Consider the following 19,877-nt stretch of genomic DNA (forward strand, 5'->3'; position numbering starts at 1 on the left):
ATGCATGCTTGGTATGTTCTAAACTACTTAAGGCCACATCCCTCCCTGTGTTCTGACCAAGATCTATTTCCCCTAAAAATAATCCTTAGTCCTTGCTTGTTTGACAATGGAGGCAGCGGTAGGGTGAGGCAGTGCAGTGAGGGTGAGGTATGTCCCCTTTGAAGATAACCACACCCTCCTGTCTCAGCCCCACAGCTCCATAGGTATCCCATGTGGACACCCCGTCTCAATGCCCCAACTTTCCAGCAAATGGTTCCCTGGGCTAACCCCAGGGCAAGTTTCACTGAGATGGAGAGAGTTTAGAAATAATGCACCCACCATCACTTTGTGAGACACCTCTGGGCCCTCACTCTTCCTAGTACCTCATCCCAAGTATGGCTTCTCTTCCCTGACATGGTGTCAGTGGCAGTGGATGACCTCCAAACCCAGCAATCATCACCATGGGAGCCACAACTGCCTCATCATCTTCCTCACCTTTTCCCAGCACAACAAAGGCCAGTGCTGACTCACAGGGTACCTATGCTCCCTTTAGCTTAGAAGGCCTTGATTGTATCAGTTCATGGTCCTAACTTCTCCAGAAATACTGCACCCTCCTCCTCTTCCATTTAGACCTCATAGGGTATAGAGCATGATTAAGTAATGTGTGTGGTCTAGGGTGCTGTATGATCCCAAAGTCACCATCAGCTGGACTATATACATCATCCCCCCACCTCGGCCCCTTCTCAAGATAACATTGAGTTTCTTTTTTGTCTTTGGCCTTTTGGCCTTAAACCCTCTTCATTACTTCCCTTCTTAAACACAGGTCACCAATGTTGAGGAGGCCACCTCACTAAAAACGCATTTACTTAAAGTATACAACTAATCCTTGATTCTGTGCCCTGGATAGGCACAGAATCTTCCTTTTTTCCACCCTCTGAGCCCAAACACATGCCCCTTAAACTTCTGTGTAAAGTAAGTCTGCCTTCTGGAAGCTAGAATTTTATTTCCCCTAACAAAACAGAACTCATAAACTTTGCATCCATTGATGCCCCAAAGAGCAGATAAATTGGTAAAGCTTTGGCTGTTCTTATGAAGAGGATTTTCTTTGCTATCAAATCACCTCAGTCACGGGAGCAATGCCAGTAGCGAGTGAAGGAACAGCAGGCCTCCATTCCCCAGTGAAAGCCATGACCTCGACAGCACAAATGAACCAGCAGCAAAGAAAATCACTCTCCCTCCCTCAGCACCCCAGTGCATTTGGAAGAAGATGGTCTGTAGTTGGCATGGAGGGAAGCAAACAGAGGTGGTGCTAAGTAACTCTACCAGAGATGTTGATGGGCACAATATCAGAGTGCGTGGAGCAAGGCTGGAGCCACCACTTCTCCTCTAGGATGGGCAGAGGGAAGGGACTATTCCAGGCAGCTTGCTTGTCAGACGTGGTGCACAGGCTCAGGGAGACCTCAGAGGCCCTCACACCCTGGGTTGTAGTCTCATCCTCGCTCAGCTGCCGTTTTGCAGGCTGTTGGGAAAGAAGGTGATGGGAAAGGTGTACTCCCTGCTGGGGACAAGCTGTGCTCAGAGGATGGCGGTTTAGGTGGTAGCGGTGGAGCGGGTGTTGGAGGCTTCAATCTGGGAGGCAGCAAAGCGTGATGAGGCTGCCAGGCTAGATAGTTCCTGGGCCTCAGGGTAGCTGTGCTTGCAGGAAGAGGTGAGCAGCAGTTTCCGGTTGGGAAGGCAGCTCAAGGTCCTCTACCAATGGATGCGGGACAAGCTCTGCATGCTGGCTGTCCCAGGTCAGGGAGGAAGCAACTCACCATCAGCACAAACTCCAGACGCTTGGCAGACTGGGGCCTTGGGCTGGGGGTGGGCTCAGGGGCCTCATCAGCAGAGCGAAAGGTCTGCCCCAGATGTCTGGCCTCCAAATACTGTTCCTCATATTCTTCTGAAAAATAGCACAGTGGATACACTCTCGGGTTCCATGGCTAAACACTGGGCTGGGAGAGGACCGTGTGCCCAGGCTTCTGCTCTAGCTGCCAGGCCTGACTTACATAGTTTCTTTAGGATGTTTAAGGGTGCCCGACCCGCTGGGGTAGACATGGAGAAATACCTCCTAATGCCTAGAACTTAGGACTGTGAGGGTCAAGGAGAAAACAGGGCCAGTAAGTTCCCATGGTACTGCTTGCAACTGCAATGTGGCCACCACCAAAAATGCTCAACTGGATGAGGTGTGGGGTGCAGATGCCAGTGGCTACCTGATTCTGTAAGATCCTATTTCTCCCTCAAAGCTCTTAGCTCTTCTGCAGCCCCACTGGGGAAAGGAGAGGCATGAATCAGAAAGATATTTGCATTGGGAAGGCTGATCTGGAGTGTTCTCTTAGATGCCAAGAACTCATACTTGAGCCTTTGAGGGCCCAGTTTCCTATGCCTTAGTTTCACTATGAGAGACATCAGGTCTAAAGAGGGTTAAACTAAGAAAAATGAAAGATGGATGAAGCGGTATAGGAGGGGAAAAGTCCAATGGCATCATCAGAGAAGAAGTAGGGTACTTAAGATATGAACGGCTTTATTTATTTAAATATGAATTTGAGGAGTTAATGATGTGAGAGTAAAGAAACAACAGGCAGAGTTCTAGGCACATTTGAATCAAGGCTTCAAGAAGCACAGAGCAAAAGAGACCTTGAAGTTGATCTGGCATCACATCCCATTCTGTGCTTAGACACACTCCTCAGCAACATTTTTGAACGCTTCTTCAGTTTCAGCAGAAGTGGGGGAGGGGGAACAACTTTCCTCCCAAGGCAGCTCCTTCTGCCCAAGGGCAGTGGAGCTGTCAAGCATATCAGCAAAGTTCTTGTCAGTTTATCTTGATGTAAAATCTGCATCCTCCAGGTCCTAATCCTGCTCATATTGGCAGCACAGTGTATGCTGACCTTTCTGTGCAATAACTCCTCAGCTATCGGAACACAAGGTTCATGGTGTCCTTTGAATCATGCCTCAGGCTACCACTGGCCTGTGAAAGAGTTGGGGATGATGACTGCCATGCAGTTGGGTGGCCCCTGTTCAGACTTCTCTTTCCAGGAAGAGTTCCCCTTTGTTGATAGGGCTAAATGAAAGCTGGTAAGGCCCGTGTTCACATTTTTAACATTCCCTTATCATGTCTTTTGGGTACACCTCTTGGGCATCCAGCTCTGTACCAGGTGCTCTGGAAACCCAAGGGTAGTAAAGACATGAAATTCTTTCCTTGGTTTGGTTTTTGGACCATATCCAGTGATGCTCAGGGGTTACTCCTGGCTCTGCCTTCAAAGATCACTCCTGATGGTGCTCAGAGGGACCATATGGGGTGCTGGGGAATCAAACCCGGGGCTGCTGCATGCAAGGAAAATGCCTTATTTGCTGTACTATCTCTCCATCCCCCAGAATGAGATTCTTCAACTTCATAAACAGTATAGCTAAGTGCACAAACTATATCATCTCCCAGACTAGCTCCTGAGTTGATGACTAGTAGGAGTACATTGAAAAACCAAAGAAAGGAAAAGCAGTTCAGAACTACATAAGCCCCCTTGAACTAGATGATGCCAAGTGTCTCATGCAGAGGGTTGTGGAGGGAAAGTTGCAAAGAGCAGAACGAATGCAGTTTTTTCTAGGTAGTGGGGGCAGCAGCGGGCTGAGGCAATAACAGAACTTTGAAGGAAGTCTCAGGATCAGAGCGAAGAGGAAGGGAGAGCTTCTAGGGAAGAGCTTCTAGAAAGAGGCCTGATTTAGGCATTGAATACCTTTGGATGTATGGAGCTTGGGACAAGCAGTGAGACTAACTGCTATTTTATTGAGGTAAAACTTTCCTCTAGTACAGCAGTACAGAGCACACATCTTAAGAGCACAGTCCAGTGAATTTTGACATAGCCTCCTTGTAACCTTGATCCAGATTCTTGCAGCAGCTCACTGGTATCTCTCACATGGGATAAATCCTTTGTTCCATGGGATAAGTCTCTCTGGTCAGTGTGCATTTCTGGGGGTGTTAGGGATGGAGCACCCTGTGCCCTCTACTACTGTGTACAATTTTCAGATTAGAAGCGCCTGTCAGGAGCCACACTGGTTTCTTTTACTTCAGCTTTAATAGTGTGTCTAATTAGGGTCATGTTGCAAAGGACACAGACTGAGAGCAGATGTTGTGACTTCTCAGGGTCTCTCCAGGTACAGGATACCTTTGCAAAGCTATTTACGTACACCCTGTTTTAAATGCACACACAAGGGTGCCGCGTGGAGGCACTGGGAGTGACGGGTGGGTCTGAAGCTCAGAGAGGTTGAGTAATCTGCATAATGTCACACAGCAAGTTAGGTGTGGGATTCAAAGTCGAGTCTAGCTCTGTCCCATGTCAAAGCTGGAGTTTCCTCCCTGGGCAGTGGCGTGTGCAATCTGACGGCTCAGGCACTAGAACTGGTCTGTTTCTCCTCAGATCCTCTGGAGCCATCTTTGTGCACTGTGTCTCATCAGTGGACTCCAAGCCAGGCTGGGACTCCTGGAGGAGGTGCGTCCCGGGCAGGGCGTGTTGGGCTTGCTGATGCGAGGCAGCAGACCCCTAGGAGACACTGCGGGCCAAGTGACTGCAAGAGCAGAGAGAGCGAAGGCCCGATGGGGGCTCCCTGAAGAGGTTTCCTTTGTTAGGACACAAGTGGTGCCAGGATGCCCAAGACGTGGGTGAGGCGGGAAGAGAAGGCTTGGCAGAGATGTGAGGGGGGTCTCAAGGAGGGGGCCTCGCACCCGGGTTCTCTTTGCGAATGATCTGACCCCCAGGCCAGCCTCAGGCTCCGTCCCCTCCGCCGCCCCACTGCGACTACTGGAAAGGGGGTGTGGGTGGCCAGCGGCCTCGGAAGCAGCTGTCCCGGCGGAAGACTGGCACAGGGGTGCTTTGCTCTCCACGGACGTGCCAGGGTTCCCTGGGGCTCTCGCGGCTCCCAGTGCTCTGGGGGCTCTGCCTCGTCACCTGTGGACTCCAGCCGCGGCCCCCCTCCCTCTCAGTACCTTGCAACAGGCTCTGGAGATTGAGCTGTGCCTCGCGAAGCAGCTCCTCTACACTCGGGGGCCTGCCTGGGGAGAGGAACACGTTCACTGGCTGTCGCCATGACGACCTCGAGTGGGCAGTCGCTGTCGCATTTTCCCGACCCGAGTGAGCTGCAGCTAAGGGAAGGGAGAGAGTCAGTGAGCGGGCGCGGGCGAGGGGCGGGGCGTGCTGCTCGGCGGCCAATGGGCGGCCGCGCTTCCCCGAGCCCCGCCCCCCGGCGCCCAGGGGGCGGGGGCGGGGGCGGGCCGCTGCCCGGCGGCGCATAAAAAGCGGGGAGGCGGCAGCGGCCCGATTTTTCCTCGACAGATCCTGCCGCAGTCCGCGCCTTCCTGCTCCAGCCACCTCCGCCCGCCTGTGCCCGCCGCCGCCGCCGCCGCCGCCGCCGCCGCCGCGCCCGCGTGGCTCGGCCGGGTCCCTCCGGGCCGCGCCCCCGGCCCGGGCAGCTGCCAGCCGCCTCCGATCCGCAGCACGAGGTAAAGCTCCCCCAGTGCTCGGCCGGGTGGGTGTGGCCCGGCCTGCCCCGCTCCCGCCCCACCCCCACCCTCCCTGGCGGACCCCAGCCCTCGGGCGAGACCCGATGTCCGAGCAGAACGGAAACCTCAATAATCTCCGCATGGCGAATTTTGCTCTGAGAGACGAGTTGAATGCCCTCCGCGGGGAGAACGCCAATTTGGGCCTGCAGCTCGGACGCGCCCTGGCCGAGGTGAATTCCTTGCGGGGCAATGTCTCGAGCTACATCCGCTGGCCATTGCCCTTGGGGCCCGTCCTTGACGAGGAGGAGAACCTTGAGTTCCCGCTCGACGAGGTGGAAGCCGTCCTGGAGGGGGAGGCCACTATCCTGTTCTACCCACCCGGCAGCGCCGAGTCCGATGAGGAGAACGCCCCCGAGGAACAGCTGATGAGCGGGATCGCCCCGTCCCCCGACGGCGGCGAGTCCGAGTCCGAGTGTGGGTCCGAGTCCGAGGCCGAGTCCGAGGGTTCCGTGCCGCCGCCCCCCCCGCAGGCGCAGCCCCTGTCCCAGGCGGGGGGGAGGGACCCGGCCCCGCCGCCTCCTCTGCCCCCGCTGGAGCGGCCGGAGATCGAGCCCTTTGCAGGAGACCCAGTGTACCTGGCTGAGTTCCTGATGCAGCTCGAGACCTTCATCGCCCACCACGAGGATCATTTCCCTGGGGGCGCTGAGCGGGTGGCCTTCCTGATCTCCTTTTTCGCGGGTAGGGCTAAGGACTGGGCCATCTCAGTCACCCAGGAGGGGAGCTCCCTGCGTACCAACTTCCCGCGCTTCTTGGATGAGATCCGGAAGGAATTCTGTGGCCCCATCCCCCCCAATGTGGCTAAAAAGACCATTCGAAAGCTCAAGCAGGGCAACTGTACCCTGGGAAGCTATGCAGATGCTTTTCAGTTCCTGGCGCAGTTCTTGTCTTGGGATGACTGCCGCCTTCAGACTCAGTTTCTCAGAGGCCTGTCAGAATTTATCCGTAAGGAGCTCGTCTGGTCCACAGACATGGCTGACCTAGACGAGCTGATTCTAGAATGCGTGGAGATAGAAAGAAAAGTGCGCATCCCCAAGCCAGCGCCACTGCCCGGGGTTCGCAAAGTCTTCTTCCCCTTCTCTGCCGAGTCGAATGATCATGAGGAAGGCGAGGGCCATAGTGAGGATGAAGATACAGGGGGTCAGAGGGACAGGCTCCCCCAGAGTGACCAGCAGAGGAGTGTGAGAGTTGGTGAGCACGAATTGGAGGAGGAGGAGGCAGACCTGAGGAAGGAGGAAGAGATAAGAAAGGAGATGGAGATGAGACAGAAAGAGGAGGAGGTGGAATACGAGACGGAGGAAGTGTACCTGGAGGAATGCGATGAAGATGAGGAGGTGGATGTGGAGATCATCAACAGTGAGGATGAAGAGGAGAATAACAGGCTGGGAGCAAACCTTATGCCCGTTAGGCGCCGTGAGGCAGAGCAGGAGCCAGAACTAGAGGAAGAGTCAGAGGATGAGACCCAAGATGATTACCTAGATGAGATGATGGAGATGCCGCCGACCTATGCCAATGCCTCGTCCCAGACTACTGACTTCTACCAAGAATCCCAGACGGCTGACTTCTACCACGAGTCGCAGACCACTGACTTCTACCATGAAAACTTCCTGGATATCTCGCCTCCTGTCATTCAGTCCAGCAGACGAAGGAATCAGAATCGTGTCCCCCTTCTGGAGGGCCTGCCGGGGGTGAATTCACCATTCTACAGCTCCCCGCCACTCATCCGCCGTGCAGGTCGCCTGGGCCATCGCCAAACCCGAAGACGCCCCCCAGTGCTCTTCCGCCTCACTCCCAGACAGGGGGGCCACCGAGCTTCCAGGGGCCGAATTCGTGTGTGAGACAGTCACCTGGAACACACCCTTGTAGTCCCCCCACCCCTGCTACTGCTGCCACACCTGCTCCATTCTCTGACCAGTACTTACGAGAGTTCCACACCTGCAGAATCGGAAGACCCAGAGAACACCGCACCACCTGGTCGTCAGGGCCACCATAGATGGCCATCTGGGAAGGGGAGGCATCAGCAGTAGCTGAGCCTTTACTGTGCTGTGCCCTGGGCTCAGTCCAGGTGCAGGGAGAGAGCAGGTTTTTTGGGTCAGTTTCTAGCAATGAACTGGTCAGCTTGTTGCATTTCTCTTCTAGTTGTTCTTTAACCCTCACCTTAAACCTCCCTGTGTTTATTCATCTTGTGTTTTATGGTTTAATCCTCTGATTGGCTCATCGAGACTTCATCCAGTGCCCCACTGATCTGCCCCAGGGAGCAAAAAGACTGGCCACTCTGAACATTTCCTAGAGCCACTGAGGCCACTTACTAGATGGAATTAATGGAGAGTAGGATGGTATCAAGAAAGTGCCCGAAAGCCTCCCCTGGCTTCAAGTCCCTCCCGTAGCAGAGGGGCCTTGAAGAGGACCCCACCTCTAACCTACTGAGAATGTGCAAGGCCAGCTGTCCAGTGGCCAACTGACTGGGATTTGTCCTTGACTGACTGCCAGCAGGTCCCGCTTTCCCACAGATTCCAGTATCAGGGCCCTTGAACTGGCTTGCCAGATCTGGGACCCTCTCCTCTTATCTTGCTGCCCTCGCATGCCTCTTGGGCGAACAGAACCTCGGGGGTCTTTACTTTGATGTTGCCGAAAGGTCGGGGTAGGGAAGAGAAGAGGAAGAGAGCGAGACGGGGCAGCAGCAACTCATTTGGCATTATCTGGAGCTCTTTCCCAAAGGATGGTGGTCTCCAGGCTCTAGCTGGGCCTTAGACTGCTGCCCCTTGACTCACACAATAGGATTTCTTAGATCCCAGAGGAGCAAGGAAGGTTCCTCCCCCAGAGACTGCAGCCATTGCAGCCTCAGGCCTGAGCGCCCTCAAACCTCTCACTTTGGGGTATAAGCAAGGCCTGGTACTGGACTTTGATTAGACTGTAACTCTTGAGGGCCTGTTTGCCTCCTGGGATTTGGGGGCACAAATCTAGGTCCCCTTCTGTTCAGCTCTGCTTTGGGTCCAGAAAGCACTGCTTGTTTGCAGTGAAGCCCACACACGTTACTCTGGCCACAGACCGTCCAGCAGCCCCGTTGCTGGCCTCAGCTGCCCTCAACACTGAGCCTCCTGCACAGGGCCTCGCAGCTGGGCAAGTGCAGCAGAAGTGTCTGTGGCCAGAGGGAAGAAAACCAGAGTAAATGCAGCCTTTGTTTTCTTCACTGCAAATAACCTTAGTTCAGCCTTAGGATTCGGAGCCGGGAGGCAAAGAAGACGGAGCTGGAAGAAGAGGAGACTTGGACAAGCCCAGTCCTCTGGCTGGTTTCTGGTGAGGTCTGTCTTCATCTGTGCAAGGTAAGAAGACCCCTCCTTCCCCTCCCCTGCACTCCCCCCTTAAAGAACCTCTCATTTTGTAGCCTGGGGATTAGTGGAGCTGGGTTCCTAGAACCTGTTGCTGCCTTCACAAAGGCTCCCCATCCTCCACCAAAGAGAAGAACTAACACAGAATCACGATAATAATGTGGAGAACAGGAAACTCAAAAGTACCCCACTCCCCGAATTCAGAATCCCACCACACAGGCCAGGTACGGTTAACATTCGCTGACGTTCTTTTCCAGCATGTTCCTGCTTTTTTTGTTTGCCTCTTTTCTAAGCCGTGTCCTAGCTCTTCATCAGTGGCTTTTAAAATGGCTGCCACCTGTGCAGTCAGGAGAGCCGCATTATTTATTTAAGCTTTCTCCTGCTTTATTGGGTATTTCTCCTCTCTGCCATACTTCCTACACCCCCCGCCCCCCACCAGGACCTCATGGATACAAGGCGTGAGATCTAACACTAAACTGGGACCCCAGCCATTGGGCATTTCAGTTGCCTGTGTTTCCCTGGCCCCCACCTGTGCAGGAGGAAACAACCCACTGAAAACACTTTGTTTTTTAGTGAATTCCTCAGAAGTTTCCAGAGTTCCAGAAGCAGAACTGCTCCTCTTCGAGGCTGTGGACCTTGACTGCTGACAGATGATGTACTGGATCTGCTGCCTACTTCGCTGTAGGCTCCTTGCATCCTCATCCCCAGCACCTTTCAGCAGAACATCCTGCCTGTCGCCCCGGTATTTCTCACCCTGAGTGCTTGGAGCCTCAGCCAGGGAAAGAACATTGGAATACTGAGATGATTTCTGGGCCTCTGGTAGCAAGGGGTCTTAGAATTCCCTATGACCTTCTCCCGTCCCCCTTTTCTCAGATCCTAAATATTTGTTGTGATACAATAGCCACAATAGCTGTGAAAGGAATGGTGGGCTCCGGGTACTTCCTTGGGTTTGAAAGAGGGGAAGAGGGAGGGTAATGCATGCAGAAGTAGAAAAGTAGTCCAAGGGGTCCCAGAAACTTGGGAGGAGACCAGTTTGTAATAAATGTGTTAATTGTGGTGTTGTTGAATTATTGTGTTATAAAGATAAACTTTTTCTTGTATGCTAAAGCTTTCTCCTCAATAAAATTCAAAAGGGTGTGTAAAGACGTTTCTCTCTGGATTATTGAGCAAGTAGCGATGGGTACTTCATAGTCATCGGGTACTTCCCAGGCACCTTGTCTGAATCAACTATATCCTGAAGCCTTGTTACTAGATTTGGAAACTCACGCCATCTTCCAGGATGGATGAAGAAGTTTGGAGGGAAATGGAAGGGTCGGGAATAATGCATTTAGTTCTCTACTTGTAAACAAGGGTGTGAATAGCCTAGACCTCTTATTAAAACTCTCAATAATATAACAGCAGCATACACATAAATAAATCATACACAAAACATAAACAAACGCAAAAACCAAAATAAAACCCCAAACCAGTGATGAAGAGAGGAGGGAGGAGGCTGGCTGAGTGGAGTTGGAGGGCCCTTCCCCTTTATGTCACTAGATGGTGCTATAGTACTCAGTAAGGGCTTTGATGAAGTTTTAAATAGAAATTCCCGGAGCAGTTCACATAAGAGAATCCCCCAGCGATATTTTACTGTTCCTTGCAGACTGTAGGCTAAGAAAATAAGTATTAAGACCCATAACCCTATTTTTCAGTTACTAAGTCATGTCTGGTCATTGGTTACTTTGTTGCCTAGAAGAAAAGTTATATTTCTTAGCATGTCTTAAGTTGCTCACCAGTGTGAATATTGGTTTTTTGTTTTTGTTTTTGCCTTTTTTTGGTTTTTGGACCACACTTGGGTCAGGGGTTCAGGGGTTCCTCCTGGCTCTGCACTCAGGGTTCACTCCTGGCGGGGCTCAGTGGGCCATATGGTATGCTGGGGATTGTCAGCCCGGGGTCAGCCATGCGCAAGGCCAAGTGCTTTATCCTCTGTATTATCAGACCCCAAATGTGAATACTTTTAAAGGAAAAAGGCTTTATTCAGAGGTTTCTATGCTATTCATAATTTTAGGGGTTTTTAACTACTTAAACAGCTCCTGGAGTGTAGTTTTCAACCCAGGTCTATGCTTTTGCCATTTTCATCTTTAAAAGAACAAAACCAAAGTATGTCATATCACACATGAGAGTTGTCTTGGCTTTATATGTTAAAATAATAAAAGATTTTTTTTTGCTTATAAGAAGGAAAATGAATCCCCTTGTTGGGCTGGCTTATTTCCCATCAGTCAATGGGAATTTCCCTCTGGGAATGTGGGTTCATAGAGTCCCTTTGGGATAGAAGTGACGTGCCAGGAAATTCACATTCATTTTCTCATTTCATCTTAGTGAAGCTTTTCTTGAGAAGTCACAGGTTCAAGATTTGCAGCTGGCAAGTGCCTGTCACTACCCTGTGGCTGCCGGTTAGCTGCATGACATTTGGGCGCACTCCGCCTCCACCCTGTTGCCTCCTGGTCTGCCTTGTTCTATCTTCCCCCGACAACTCCTAGTTTTTAGTAATTTGGTGAGAAATGAAGCCCGAATAAAAAGGCACATTGGCTTTGCTTGTTTAGAAGAATGAAGAAATGAAGGCAGACACTAGTTTTTTTTTCTGACCATATGCCAGACACTTCCACCATCATCTTTCAGCCTGACAACTTGGTGAGGCAGGTAATAGGATTTTTTTAGAGCTGGGAGAGCTGAATCTTCCCTTGTACGAGTGTCTAGCATGGGTTGCGACTCCCAAACCCACACTGTCTCTACTGTAGAACAACATCACTTCCCAGGAAAGCCCCCGGGAGCTCCAGGCTCATCTTGGCCAGGTTCTGGATCTTTGTCTTTTTTTTTTTGCTTTTTAGGTCACACCTGGCAATGCACAGGGGTCACTCCTGGCTCTGCACAGAGGAATTACCCCTGGCGGTGCTCAGGGGACCATATGGGATGCTGGGAATCGAACCCGGGTCGGCCATGTGCAAGGCAAACGCCCTACCCGCTGTGCTATCGCTCCAGCCCCAGTCTTTGTCCCTTTTGGAGAGAAGCAGGGTTGTGGGGTTATGGGCTTTGGGTCTCCCCATTCTGCTTCAGGTGAGATATAGTCTTTGTATCCCTGGAAATTCTCATCCATCGCCAACAGGGATAGGCAAGGTTGAACTCTGTCATGGTCCGTCAGAGCACAGGGAAGAAGGTAAGCAGACAGGGTCAGCCCTGCTCTAATACTGCAGTCTGGAATTTTTGTTTGGGTTAGGGGACTATACCAGCCTATGCTCAGAGATTATTCCTGGCTCTGTACTCAGGGGATCACTCTTGGAGGTGCTTAAGGATCCACCCAAAGCGGATTGAACCAGGATCAGCACATGCAAGATGAACAGCTTAGACCTGTACTATTTCTATTGCCAAACCTATAGTCCAAAGTGCCATCAGTGCAAGGGAGAAGAGTTCTGGATTCCACTTTGGCACTGCTACTGACTTAATTTGGGACCTTGTGAAAGTCCCATTTCTGCTTGGGCTATAGCTTCCTTACTAGTCTAACAATTACTGGGCTCCTCACAGTAGAATCTCAACCCCCCTTTGGTACAGGAATGGAGAAGTGAGTGAATAAATAGGCCTGCTAGGTTGCCTGGCTTAAAGGCCTACAGGATGGAACAAGAACGCCATCCATCGCCACTCCCACCCCAATATCTCTGGCTCTGGAAGGATGTGCAGAAATAACCTGTAGTAGGCCACATGTGAAATCTTTCAATCAACTGCCGGAACCTGGGTGGGGGAAGATGTGGCTTAGCAGAAACTTGTGGCAAACAAATTGAGGATTTCAGTTGATGGTGGCTCCGAATGAATCGGCCGACTTCGTGATTGCCACAAATACCTCTCTGGGCTGCAGCACCCAAGTAAGGCACCCAGGAGAGGGGCTTGCCCCATGCCCAGTGTAAAGTGGTGGGGTTCACTTCACGGGAACCCTCTGGTGTGCCAGGAAGAAGGAAGTTTTGGAACAAAAGAGAAAGGCAGGACAGAGTGGAGGACAATAGGAGTGAGGCGGACAGGTAGATAGAAGAGGACCCATGGCAGTGGAATTGCTGAGAAATAATAAATCCAATAAAATCGAAGCTGCAAGAATGAAGGCCTAGGCCTGAGAAGATCTTCCTCGCACCAGTGACAGACCTTATGGAAGCTAGGCCCCACAGAGACACAAGCTTCAGCAGGGACAGGGACTGCAATTAAGGCCCTGAAGGAGATTTATGACAATGACCCCCACCTCTGCCAGAGAAACTCCAGACCAAGGCAACCCCCACTCCCGTGGAAATCGCCCTAGCAACAAGCTCTTTACTAACTCAAAATCCTCAGCAGGTAGGGCATTTGCCTTGCACGCGGCGGACCCTGGTTCGATTCCTAGCATCCCATATGGACCCCTGAGCACCGCCAGAAGTAATTCCAGAGTGCAGAGCCAGGAGTAACCCCTGTGCATTGCCGGGTGTGACCCAAAAAGCAAAAAAAAATCCTCACTTGGGGGCAGGTTGGAGAGTCCCTGTAAAATCTACCTTGAATAAAGGAAGGGCACACATATGCTGCCTGGGCCCTTGTGCTGCTTATGCCCACGTGGCCAAGCACATGTGGTGCTTGAGCACATGTGTCACCCGTATTTCTCTTCCTGAGATGTGTTCTGAGTCTCTCTCCACGTTTTGGAGAAGCCTGCCTCTCCCTTGAGCCTGCCTCTCCCTTGAGCATTTCTTTCTCACTTTCTCTCCCTCCTTCCCCTTCCTAAAAAAAAAACCTCCAAATAAAATCTGTTTTTACTTTACTACTCGTCTACTCCTCAAATTCCTTTCTGTGAGGAAGAGAAGAGCCTTTAAACCCTGGTTATGCCTAGGACGGAGTCTTCCCAGACAGTCCTAAGTTGGCCGGGGTGGATCGGGAGAAAGTGACTGTCTCTCTCTGCTCTCCACCTCATGAGGAGGCAGAGAAAAGTCTTGCTATCTATGAAACAGGGCCACCATTCCCTTCATTCTGTGAGGAATCTGGCACGTGGAGGTCGCTAGCTCCATTTGAACTGTTTCATCTGTGAAAATCAGCTGACCGAAACCCAGAACTTGAAACCTCTATGAACTACTGACGAGGCAGTTCTATAACCCAGGGCTGCCCAGTGCAGACCAAAGCCTTGAGGACTAACTAGGCCAGGTGTCATTTATTTATTTTTAATTTTTTTATTTTAAAGATTTTTGTGGACTGGAGTGATAGCACAGTGGGTAGGGCGTTTGCCTTGAATGTGGTCGACCCGGGTTCGATTTCTCTGTCCTTCTCAGAGAGCCCACCAAGCTACCGAAAGTATCCCGCTCGTGAGGCAGAGCCTGGCAAGCTCCCCTCGGCGTATTCGATATGCCAAAAACAGTATCACCAAGTCTCACAATGGAGACGTTACTGGTGCCCGCTCAAGCAAATCCATGAACAACGGGATGACAGTGCTACAGTGCAAGATTTCTGTGTTGAATACTGTGAGATAAACACTTACAAAGCTGCTCATGATTAGGTTTCAGTCATACGGTGTTCCAACACCCATCCCTCTATCAGTGCCAGGTGACATTTAACAAACAGCTTGGTTGTGAGCTTTCCCACAGAGCTCCTGGAGCTGGAGCCACCTGGAGTTCCCACGCTAGCACCTAGTAAGGGAACAAGATATTTTGTTGTTGTTGTTGATCTGAGAACATGAGCATAGTCTGATGTAGGCTTACCCATCCCAGCAGACACCAGCTGTGTATCTTCCTGAGACTGGCCTTTCTTGAGAAGGAAGTGCCAGAGGATGCCTGTAGAAATCTGGTCCCATAGGGCCGGAGTGATAGTACAGTGGCTGGAGCATTTGCCACGCACAGAGATGACTTGGATTTGATCCCCAGGACAACATACAGTAATTTCTGAGTGCAAGGCCAGGAATAACCCCTGAGCAATTCCCGGAGAGACCCCTCTCAAAAAAAAAAAAAGTCTGGGGGCTGGAGTGATAGCACAGCGGGTAGGGCGTTTGCCTTGCACGCAGCCGACCCAGGTTCGATTCCCAGCATCCCATATGGTCCCCTGAGCATGGCCAGGGGTAATTCCTGAGTGCAGAGCCAGGAGTGACCCCTGAGCATCGCTGGGTGTGACCCAAAAAGAAAAAAAAAGTCTGGCTCCTAGAAACCAGATTCAGGGGAGCTCAAGTGTTTACTTTTGACATATGGAAGTGACTCCAGTGGGACCCTTCTGGTCCCAGAGATAGGAACCAGCATCAACCATGTGAGAGATGAGCTCCCGTTAGCAGGAAGAAAAGAAAGCTAACACACAAAGTCCAGGGTTCTTGGTTGCCCTGGTAACTAATAGCAGCTCCTATTTGGAGGAAAACAGTTTCTAAATGGATTTCAGGCAGCGTGGATTATTTCCTTTGCCAGAGGGTGGCCTTTGTCCCTTCCCCCTTCCTCCTGCTTGCCACACTGGAGAAGGGTTAGAGCTGGGACACCTCTTCTCGGCAACACTCGTAGGGGCAGATGTCTTTTTAAAGGGACACTGCCTTTTTATTTTGCTCTTGCAACGGTCTGTTACTATGAAAAAGGAAGGTAAAAATGAAGTGTCAGGGGCCGGAGTAATAGTACAGCAGATTGGGTGCTTGCCTTGCACATGGCTGACCCAGGTTCGATTTCCCCGAAGCCCTGCCAAGAGTAATTCCTGATCTCAGAGCCAGGAGAAAGCCCTGAACACCCACTCACACACATTTATACTATACTCTCACACCCACACAACCACACACACATACACTCACCCACACAAAACACTGCACACATACACAGTCAGAGCCACACAACCACAGTCACACAAACACTCACCTACACAACTACACATCCACACAATCACACATGCACTCACCCACACACAACCACACACAACCACTCACACACAATTACACACAGTCACACACAATCTCACATATATACTCACATATACAACCACACACACGTACACACTCACCTTGGGTACGGTGGGGTATGGCTTCAAAACAAAACCAAAACCAAAAAACCAAAACAAACAAAAAGAAATGTATCACTGTGTGAATCTGTGGGGCTGGCATTCTGGATTGAAGAAGCCTTGCCTCATGTGGCATGTAACCAAACAGCAGAGGTTACGTTCCCCCAACAGTTGTGGCCCTTTTGCTGCCTCACAAGTCACTGAGGAGACCAGAGTTAGAGTCTGCCTATACCCGACACCCACAGCTCCCAGTTGGGCCACTCCTCACACTCAGCATTTCTCACCTGGACTGCAGAGAGAAGAAGTGTCCCTGCTAATCATCCTATCCTTCATATTAACCCTTTCTAATCAATCCACCTTCTGTGTGCTTCAGGGAAGCTTTTGATCCTTATAATACACTTTTAGTGGCATCCTTTCCTCTATTAGAGGACCTGATTCTGGCATTTCTACCTGGTCATAAACCTCCTGTGCCATCCTACTTCCCTTTTCCATTTATTCAGAATCCCATACACAGAAATTGATCCTTACTTGACTGATACACCAGACCCATTCATGACTCTGGGCCTTTGCACATCCCATTCATTCCCTCAGTCCTCCAAATTCACAAGCCCCCTCCCCCAGCCTCATTTTGACTGAAAATCTTTGCCTCAGCGCAAGCACTTCTTGATGATGCTACTTTTTTCTCCTCAGAATACTCTTGGCCTTCTGAATGCCCCCTTCCTCCCCTGAGTCCAACCCGTCTGCTCAATGAGGCAGGCTCCTGACTCCAAATGGGTTCAAGGCCACTGCTCTGTGTGAGAGCTTATACAAGGACCCTTGCAGGGGAGGCTGCCACAGCAGTAGCTTTTAGGAGAATTGGTCTCCTGTGAGCTCGTTGACGTATGCAAGTGGAAGTGGGAGCACTCTTCTCATCATAGTGGGGGTGGGGACAAAAATGAGTGAAAAGAAAGCAGGAGCTTCCAGAGCTAATTTTCATGCCCACTGCACACCTTATTGATAGAGCCATATCATTGGGATTCATCACTCTCTTTCAGTGGTGCTAGGGATAGAACCAGGGTTAACTTCAACCCCAGAGTTCTATAAAAATGGAGGTAAAATGATATATTACAGTGATCATAGATAGGAATTACCACCAACAAAATAAGCTAATATTTGTTTTATAATTTAAATTTTGTGTTTTGGGGCCATATCTGACAGTGCTTAGGAATATTCCTGGCTCTGAACTCAGGAATCACGCCTGGTGGGGCTCAAGGGACCATATGGGGTGCTGAGGATCAAACCCAGTTCAGTCATGTGCAAGGTAACTGCCCTATCTGCTGTAATATCTCTCCATCCCCCAAGTTAGCTAACAATATTTGGGCTGGAGAGAGAGTGCAGAGAGTAGGACACTTGACTTGCACGTGGCTGACCCTGGTTGATCCATGGCATTACATATGATCCCCTGATCACCACCAGGAGTGATACCTGAGTACAGAGGCAGAAGCAAGCCCTGAGCACCGCTAGGTATAGTCCAAATCCAACAATTTGATATAAACAAAAGAATTTAGCTAACACCATTTTTTTTTGTTTGTGGGCCATACTCGATAGTACTCAGGGCTTATTCCTGGCTCTGTGCTCAGTTATCAATCCTGGTGGTGCTCAGGGGACCTTAAAGGGTGCTGGGGATGGAATCTGTGTTGGCTGCATGCAAGGTAAGTGCCATGCCTGCTATACTCTCTCCTCTCCCAAGCTAACACATCAGCAATCACTATAAATTGAGTAGTAAGTGTCTTACATTTATTAGATCACTGAGCCATCACAGTCAACCAATAAAGTAGATAGTTTTATGATTCCCCATTTTGCAGATTAGGAAACTGGGCACAGTTGCCCAAAATAATAGCACTGGCATACAAGTGCTTTTGAAGCCTGCAGGAAGATGGGAAAGTAGTGTGAATTAGAAATGAGGCAGGGAGAGTGGAAATGGGCAAGATTTGGGTCAGGGCGTCTTCATTTCTGTTGGCTTATCTACCCCTTTAGATACTTGGTCAAACCCTGACTACATTCTCAGAATAATGTCTTGGAATACATAAATAAAATACATAGACCCATAAACATATCTTATAATAATGATCATCCTATAATAATGAAAAATCATCTTATAATAAAGATCATCTTATAATAATGAAGGAATTTAAGGTCTTGTGATCATATTAATTCTCTAGAAATGCATTAAATAACAAGATTTAGTAGCAAGTCTGTATTTAGGTTATAAATCTTGAATCAATGATTATAAATAACTCCTTGAGATGCAATAACTGAAGTCCTATATGAAAATATTTATGATTTCTATTACAGATAAAGTCATAGATATTGCTAATACCACTATGGCATGTTGCCTGTATTCTTTGCTCTGGTAAATGATTAATTTCTGTTAGAAGTTACTTGGAAAAGATAAATAATTTTCCCATCAAAGTTCATAGTCCTGCTATACTTAAATTGTCTGTCCATGCCCATTAGAGCACATGTGGCTCAAGTTAAGGGGTACTACCCTATGGCATCAGAGAACAGACAATGACCACACTGTCAGCTCTAGGAAAAAAACTGGGAGCTGGCAGAAAGACAAATGAATGTTTTCTCTTTCAAGAATAATTTACAAAAATCTTCAAATCTTGCACAACCCTCTTCTTTTTGATCCTGAATCATCAGCCCAGGGTGGGGCTGAGGTTGCCGTACTTGGTTTGTATTTCAAGTTCACCACATCCCTATCCATAGAGTTGACTTGGTGTCACTTCCTTTGCTTCATTTTAAAGTTAGGACCTGCCTGCCTCTCCCCAGGTTTCTCACTAATCTAGATATAATCATTAAGTGGGCATTTGTATTTGCTCTAAGGCACTAATGGATGCTCTAAAGCACCCTAAGCAGGTTGAGGGCTCACGGAGAGAAGGGAAATAATTATTAACTGTGCCTGTTACCCCTGAACACCAGTTGGAATCAGCACTTTCCCAAAATAACAAACGTTTTTTTCTCTTGACTTCGCCACCTGTCAGCTTGAGACCCTGCCAAACAGGAAAGCAGAGTGCTATGCTCTGTCACAGAGAAAACAAGTGGTTGGAGCAGCAGTAAGCAGTTTTTTTAATTTGCCTCTGTTCCTATTCAAGGGTCAATGACAGAACAGTTCTTAGAGACCAGGCCCTAGATCTTCCCACAATGCCTTGCTTGTTGAATCTGTCTGGCCAGGGTCTGCTGCCTGCTGTTCTACTCCAGGCTCCCATAGTTACTCAGTAAGTGAGCAATACTTGGCTGATGGCCACGTGTTAAAAAGGCTATAGCTTAATTTCTAAAGTGGGAAAGTGGGATTGTGATAACCTTCTGAACTGTAGCCATTGGATAAGCAAGAAGGGAATTCAGAACGAATATAACTCATTTACTCAAGAGAACAGAACAGCACACTTTGTGGGGTCAGGTTGAGACCTCTACAATGTGAGGAAGACTCATTTTTTATTATAAATATATATCTGTGAGTGTGTGTGTGTGCTCTTAAGGTTGATCAAAGCTCCTAAACATAAGCAGAAAGAAGTGAGGACTAAATGAGAGAGAAAATCTTGGGATGTCTCCCTAGTTAAAAAATTGTCTGACTTGAAAATGTGAACCCATGACTTTGATGCCTTATACTGCCCATATATGCTACCTGGTATCCCTGGCACTACAACATTGTGAGCTCTATTTGGACGTGTGCCAGGTGTGTGCAATCACTGAATTAACAATGTCTGAGACCTGCAGTCAAGAATTCGACCCTTGGCAAATGTGTGTGAGCACCACAGAAATGCAGTGACTAGCCCTATAACCATAATGTGTTCAATCACCACAGCTAAAAAGAGTGTGACCCCTAGGAACACTGAAGCCGAATGTGCAAGCACTACAACCAGATGTATGGCCTCGAGAGAGAATCACAATCAAATATGCATGTACTACAATCTGTCATGGAAGCAATAGCAACAAATGGAAGGGAAGGGAAA

At 49.6% G+C, this 19,877-nt stretch overlaps 2 protein-coding genes across 2 annotated transcripts in view; one reads left to right on the top strand and one right to left on the bottom strand.

Annotated features, from left to right (window-relative positions):
- The window catches only part of NHSL2 (NHS like 2), a 314,090-nt gene that overhangs the window by 19,729 nt on the left and 274,484 nt on the right, over positions 1–19,877 (bottom strand). The gene's annotated exons all lie outside the window — the stretch shown is intronic.
- RTL5 (retrotransposon Gag like 5) lies at positions 5,336–10,040 on the top strand. The gene is made up of 2 exons (XM_012935647.2): positions 5,336–8,889; positions 9,469–10,040. The coding sequence occupies exon 1, from the start codon at positions 5,614–5,616 to the stop codon at positions 7,402–7,404; it is 1,791 nt and encodes a 596-aa protein (XP_012791101.1). The 5' UTR covers positions 5,336–5,613; the 3' UTR covers positions 7,405–8,889; positions 9,469–10,040.

This window comes from Sorex araneus, chromosome X (assembly GCF_027595985.1).
Source record: "Sorex araneus isolate mSorAra2 chromosome X, mSorAra2.pri, whole genome shotgun sequence".
Taxonomy (NCBI): Eukaryota; Metazoa; Chordata; class Mammalia; order Eulipotyphla; family Soricidae; genus Sorex; species Sorex araneus.